We start from the raw sequence: 6,595 nt of genomic DNA, 5'->3' as shown, positions 1-6,595 counted from the left end.
TGCTAAACTACATAGCCCATCTTCCCCACCTTTGGCAAAGCAAGAAAAGCAAGCATTATTTTTGCCATCAGATGACCCTTTGGCAAGAAAGAAGCCCCTTGCTGGTGCCCATGGGTCTTTTGCATCGCCAGTTGCATTGCTTTTTCTTTTTAATTATTATTTCTTGCTCCTCCTTTTTTTTCTAAATATTTTAAATCTAAAATAGCAGCGCGCCCAAGGGAGGGGGGGAAAATGAGCGCTCCCCTTTCGCGCCAAAAGGCCCGCGCGCCACCGCGCAGGCGCACCCCAACGCGGGGTGATGGCGGGGGCGGAGCTTTCGAAGAAAGCGCGCGCATTTACTGTCTCCTCTTGCCGAGAAAGGCGGGGCCCCGGCGCCGCGAGGGCAAGAGAAAAAGCGAGGCCAAGTTTCGGAGGCTTCCCTCCGCGCAGGCGCGGTCGCCTGACGCCAGGCTCCTCCCTTTCCGTTGCGTTACGCGACGCGCGCGCGCGCGCTGATTGGCTTCTCTCCGCGCGGCTACGTGAGCGGCGTGCGCGCTCCCCGCCCTCTGCTGCCGCCGCCGCTGCTGTTGTGGCTGCTGCCTCTTTCAGGGCGATTTGAACGAGCGCGCTTCCGCCATCTTCCCTCACAAGCCCGCTCGCTTCCCTTCAGCAGCAGCGGCAGCCGCGAGCGGAGAAGCCAGGCAAGCAGCGGACGAGACGCCCCGAGAAGGTAACCCGCCCGGCGAGGTGAGGTGAGGAGAGGAAGGAAGGCCGCGGCCTGGCTCGCGTACCTCGCGGGAACGACCAGGCCGCCTCACGCCTTTCTTCCGCCCCCCTCCCCCCTCTGGCTAAGAAAGGGCGGGAAAGGCCCCCACCAGCGAGGAACGAGGGGAGGGGGCCCTGAAGCGCACGCGCGCGCGCGGGGGGGAAAAAAAGGCGGTTGGCGGGAGGCGGTTGGCGGCGGGGGGGGAGCGAGCGAGCGAGCGAACGGCGGCGGGCGTTGTGCGCATGCGCGGGCTGGCCGGGAAGGAGGGAGGAATGGGCGGCCAAACGCGGCGCTCTCCCTCTTTCCTTTCTTCGGAGGTGAGTCGGAAAAAAAGGGGTGGGGAGGGACGGAAGGAGCCTACTGGGGAAAAGGGGGGCGCCTTTCTGGGAGGGGGAGTCTCCAGCTTTCACGGGGGCTTTCCCCCCTTAAGGGGAGAGGCCTACAAAGATGGGGGAGGGGCGCTTTTTTTAGGGGCGGTTTTTCCTCTTCTACCCCCTACCAGACTTTGTTCTCATGGTGAGAGAAGGTGCTGGGGTTTTTTTTTTGGGGGGGTGCTCTTATTTATGGACTTTTTCCTTGGGCGAGATGCCGGGGAAGGAACTGCCTTCTCCCCTCCAGATTTTTGCTTTGGGGGGGCGTGCCAAGAAAGGTGGGACGGAGCCCTTTAGGAGGCTCTCTTTTGCCCCCCCCCATTTGTCTTCAGGGGGAGATACCCCTTTAGGGGATCCGGTTAAGGTGGGAGGGACCCCTTCAGGGGCTCTTGTGCCCCCCCTGTTTTGTCTTTAGGGGGAGATACCCCTTTAGGGGATCCCATTAAGGAGGGAGGGGGCCCTCCTTCTAGAAGAAGTATCTCTCTTTTACTGCCCCTGGCTTTCCTTTAAGGGAGATGGCAAGAAACGGGAAAGGTAGACTTTCTTCTGTCCCCCAGACTTTCACCTTGGGGGGTGGGGTGCCAAGAATGCTGGGAGGAGGCCCGTCTTCAGGAGATGCTTCTTTGCCTTGCCCAAGATTTTCTCTTTTGGGGGAGATGTCAAGAAAGGGCAGGGGGGCCCTTCTTTAGGGGTGCACTCTCTTTTGCCCTCAGACTGGGATGCCTGGAAGGAAAGCTGGTGATTTGACTTTGCAGCTGGGCCCTCTTTCCCCCCCCCCCCCCCCCCGCTTCACTCCCTTTTCAGACTGTTTTTCATCGCAGTTTTGGGCAGTTTTGTGTGGAATGTGTGTGCATGTGTGTTGTTTTTAAAAGGGCTGGAAGGGGGAGAGGGGCCTGGCCAGCCCCTGTCCCTGCCTTCCGCCATTTACTGCTTCCTCCTCCTCGACCCGGATGGAGAGCTCAGCCAGCCAGCCACGCGCCTTGGAGGCAGATGATCATCTGCAGTGCCGCCTCTCCACTCATGCTTTGCTCTTTCCCACAGACACAGCATGGCCGCCCCACAAGGAGAACCCCAAGTGCAGTTTAAGGTAGGGCTGAACGGCCTTCTTTTCACCTGGTCTTTTTCTAATAACTTTGTCCTGGTGGAAGCCAGCGCAGCAAGCCAGGCCTCTGAGCTTTCTTTGTTGGTTTGCAAATCCACAGGAATGCTTTTCTGGCTTGTGCCAAGCTCCTGTTTGGGCTGACTGTATTTTTTTTGCCCTTTTTTTCTTCACTTCAAAGAAATGCCTGTTCTCAATGGAACGCAAATTTATTTTCAATCTGTTGAGGGCTGAAATTGTGTGGTTAGAAATTTGATATGGTTTCTTTGCAGGCAGACATGCAAAATCTGATAACTTAATTCCCAAATAGCCTTGTGGCCTACACTGTATGCCTGTTTTCTTAGTATGTATTTGTAGACGTAATGCTGGAATACACAGTTCAGTCCCAACTCAAAAAGAATCAGTTTGCTATCCAAATGTAATTTTTAATGAATCATGATATCTTTGATTATTTATATTGAAGGAGTGTTTCCTTTGATGTGTACCTTTTGGAGAGTGAAGGTAGTGCTTTTGGTAAATTAGTAAACTTTTTTAAATAGTTGGATTGAATTTGTAAATAGGAAATAGTACATGTACTATAATTTTATTAATATTGTCAAAATGGTTCCTATTTGATATTCTGTTCCAAACGGTGGATGCTTTTAATTGTAAAATTGTATAGCTTCGAATACATAGAAACAGGTGTGAGTTTTCTAGTTCTTCTGAGTAATTTCAAAGAAATGGAAATAATTTTTTAAATCAAGCAAAATTAATACTTCTATATATAAACCATTCTTTTGCTTAGATTTTCCTTAGATTAATACACGGATTTGCCAATAAAACATCAAGGTAGAAAAAATACATAAATGAATTAGTTACTTTTCATTTAAGAAACATTTGTCTGCTAGTTCGTTGCCACAACTTGAATAGCTTCCAAGGTGTAGATCTATGGTATTTTTGAATATGTTTTAGTTTTTGATGATCAGTGCTACTGTTCTATAACAATTACAGCATACTGGCTTGGTATATATATGTTTTTGTAAGATTGATACTGGTTGAAAAAAACGTTAGCATAAGACATAATTTTCTTAATCTTTTTTTTTTAATGCAGCTTGTTTTGGTTGGTGACGGTGGCACTGGTAAAACAACATTTGTGAAACGCCACTTGACTGGTGAATTTGAGAAGAAGTATGTAGGTATGTAAACTCTTTAAGTCATGTGTTGTTAGCTGCGAAGTCGTGTCCGACCCATCGCGACCCTATGGACAACGTTCCTCCAGGCCTTCCTGTCCTCTACCATTAAGTCATGTAGACCCATTAAAATGATTTTGATATCTTGCCTTTTATAGGTCCAGATCTAAACTGTAACTTGGGTGTAAAATTCTAGATCTCTGTACATAATTTTATGGTCTGTATATTCTAAGGGTCCAAGGTGTTAAACATCATACAGTTTGAGCTGAAAGGACACCTGAGTTATAATTAGTGTTTTCATCTCTCCTGGTAGATCAAGGGGGTGGAGTGAATAAAAAGAGAAAAAAGGAGTCAAACTGCTGGGGATTTTTTTTTAAAAGCAAATGTTTAAAGAAAAGTTGCTTTTTTAAAATCTGTAGACAAGATGTGAACAGGCCCGAGATGGATAAGTAACTTGCCTTCAAATAATCCTTGAAAGTTTTGTGTTGTGCCTTCACATGCAGTGTAGCAACTAACATTTCATTTTGTTGCAGCTACTTTGGGAGTCGAAGTCCATCCTCTGGTGTTCCACACTAACAGAGGTCCCATTAAATTTAACGTATGGGATACAGCTGGCCAAGAAAAGTTTGGAGGTCTGCGGGATGGTTACTACATTCAAGGTCAGTTCAAGAGTGATAGGATTGGCCATGTACATTTAGTAAATAAGTTATTTGAACAAATATTTGTAAACAGGAAATAAAGAACTATCCTGCTTCGGTAACTTTAAGTGTTCCCATTTCTGTTTTCTATCAAAATGTTAGAATTGTGTTTTCATTACATTTATGTTTAAAAAAGTCAAAATGGATACTGTTGAAGTAGCAATGCAAACACTTGGGACCGCTTTTATATAGAATTGCTTTAATATTAGAATTGTAAATTGCATGCTTCTGTCCCCTTGACTAATAATGCCCATGGCTTTGCCTTCTAGCTCAATGTGCCATCATAATGTTTGATGTAACATCAAGGGTTACATACAAGAACGTACCCAACTGGCATAGAGATCTGGTACGGGTTTGTGAGAACATCCCCATAGTTTTGTGTGGCAACAAAGTGGACATCAAGGACAGGAAAGTCAAAGCAAAGTCCATTGTCTTTCACAGGAAGAAAAATCTGCAGGTAAGAACAAGGCATCTCTAGCTGAAAAGAGAAAGGTCGACAGAACCAAATGTTGATGTGACCTAGTTTATTGATTTATTTAGAAAATTTATACTGCCGCCTACTCCAGGGGTTCTCAACCGTGGCAACTTTAAGACTTGTGGACTTCAATTCCCAGAAGCTGGCTGAGGAATTCTGGGAGTTGAAGTCCACAAGTCTTAAAAGTTGCCAAGGTTGAGGACCCCTGGCCTACTCACATATGGTGACTCAATGCGGCTTACACAGATATAAAAACACCCTATAAAAAAGAAGAAAAATAATAATAATCCCTCCTCCCCCCAACTCCAGCGACTACACACATTCAAACAAGCCATTTAATGGGCTCTATCCCACTCTGGGTTCCCCAGAGCCCACTGGTAGAATCCAGGTCTGGGTAATTTGGGTAAGGAAATGTCTGCAAGGAAACAACCAAACTCAAAGCATCAGGGAGCCCTCATAACCAAATGTACCCATTTTGCAGCTTTAATTGTCTATATTTCTGGATTTTAATTCAGCAAACATTTGTTAAATGCTTTTTCTGGTGGGGGAACTCCTTTTTATAGATTGTGTAATGTGATTGAAGCAAAATAATATTAACCATACTTGATTTATGCAGACATTTCATTACACAGCTAAGTAACATCACTGCTAGCCTAGCCATTGTGTTACCTGTGGTTACCTACTTCGATAATAAAAGGTCTGCAAAAAAAATAAGCTCGGAGAACATGAATGAAGGCTACTGCTAAGCTTGTAAGCCGCCCTGAGTCTTCGGAGAAGGGCGGGATATAAATGGAATTAAAATAAATAAAATTAAATGGAAGATCCCCACAGTTCAACCCTAGCTAAAAATATTCTCTTCTATCAATGTTTGATTTAGTTGGTAACGATTCCTGAAGTGATTTTCTCTTTGAATCTGCTCACTCTGAACTCTCAATTCCAATAAAAGTAGGCAGCTATCTTGTGACAAAAAGATTTAAAATAAGTCAAAACTTCTCAGAAAGCAAACAGCAAATGCGCAGTAGAAGTCAGAAGAGTTACCTGCACAGGATAGCAGGCCCCTCCTCAATCTGTGTTAACTCAAGTTCCTCTCTCTAACCTTTGCATTTAGTACTATGACATTTCAGCCAAGAGCAACTACAACTTTGAGAAGCCCTTCCTTTGGCTGGCGAGAAAGCTCATTGGCGATCCCAACCTGGAATTCGTTGCCATGCCTGCTCTTGCCCCCCCAGAGGTCGTTATGGATCCAGCGTTGGCAGCACAGTACGAGCAAGATTTACAGGTAACCCTTTTTTAAAAGACCTTGGCCACCTGCCCGTGGCCTAGACTTTTTCAGAGCTTTTGACCCTTTCTTTTCCCCTTCTTCCAGATTGCTCAGACCACTGCACTGCCAGACGAAGATGATGACCTGTGAGGGAGGCGAAGCTGGAGCCCAGCGTCAGAAGTCTAGTTTTATAGGCAACTGTCCTGTGATGTCAGTGGTGCAGCGTGTTTGCCACTTTATTATTCTAGCTGATGAGAACATGTGCTTTAATCTTTGGGATGCTGAAAGAGAGAATGGGGTTTGGCGCGTGAATGTGGCAGTTAAAATAAAATTCCTTCATTTTTGGACCTGCATATTTAGCTGTTTTGGACTGCAAATTTACTCCACATTTGAGTTACAAATCTGACTGCTGCAGTCTCATTACAGTATTCAGTGGTAAATCTTGTTTGTTACTGTCATTCCCATTTCTCTTTGTTTAGAGCATAATAAAGTTGTATTTCAAATACCCAATCAAGCGGCTCTTTTGAAGGATAATTATTTGAAGCAAGATTTGGAAGTTTTTTAAAAAACAAAACAAAAAACCACTTCCCTTCTAAAAGATTTCTCCAAGCAGGTAGTAACTGAAGCTCAAAGTTCGGCATCTAAATTTTAAATTAATTTTCTAGCCTAAACGAATTTGCGAGCCTAAGTCTTATTTTGGTTCAGCCTAAATCAGGGGTTCCCAACCAGGGGTGCGAGACGACATTCCAGGGGGTGTGAAAATTTAGGTTTTGAAGT

General features: G+C 45.5%; 1 protein-coding gene across 2 annotated transcripts; it reads left to right on the top strand.

Annotated features, from left to right (window-relative positions):
• Positions 1-507: 507 nt before the first annotated feature.
• On the top strand, positions 508-6,332 carry RAN (RAN, member RAS oncogene family). Of its 2 annotated transcripts, none has more exons than XM_083373206.1 (7): positions 508-709; positions 2,158-2,203; positions 3,306-3,390; positions 3,918-4,043; positions 4,352-4,539; positions 5,666-5,836; positions 5,924-6,332. In XM_083373206.1, the coding sequence occupies exons 2-7, from the start codon at positions 2,165-2,167 to the stop codon at positions 5,966-5,968; spliced, it is 654 nt and encodes a 217-aa protein (XP_083229332.1). In that variant the 5' UTR covers positions 508-709; positions 2,158-2,164; the 3' UTR covers positions 5,969-6,332. The 2 variants fall into 2 exon arrangements, with proteins under 2 accessions (XP_083229332.1, XP_083229333.1); XM_083373207.1 differs by lacking the exon at positions 508-709 and adding an exon at positions 999-1,062.
• Positions 6,333-6,595: the final 263 nt, after the last annotated feature.

This window comes from Vipera ursinii (genome assembly GCF_947247035.1).
Source record: "Vipera ursinii genome assembly, chromosome: 14".
Lineage (NCBI taxonomy): Eukaryota > Metazoa > Chordata > Lepidosauria > Squamata > Viperidae > Vipera > Vipera ursinii.
This window is presented reverse-complemented; position numbering and strand designations above follow the sequence as displayed.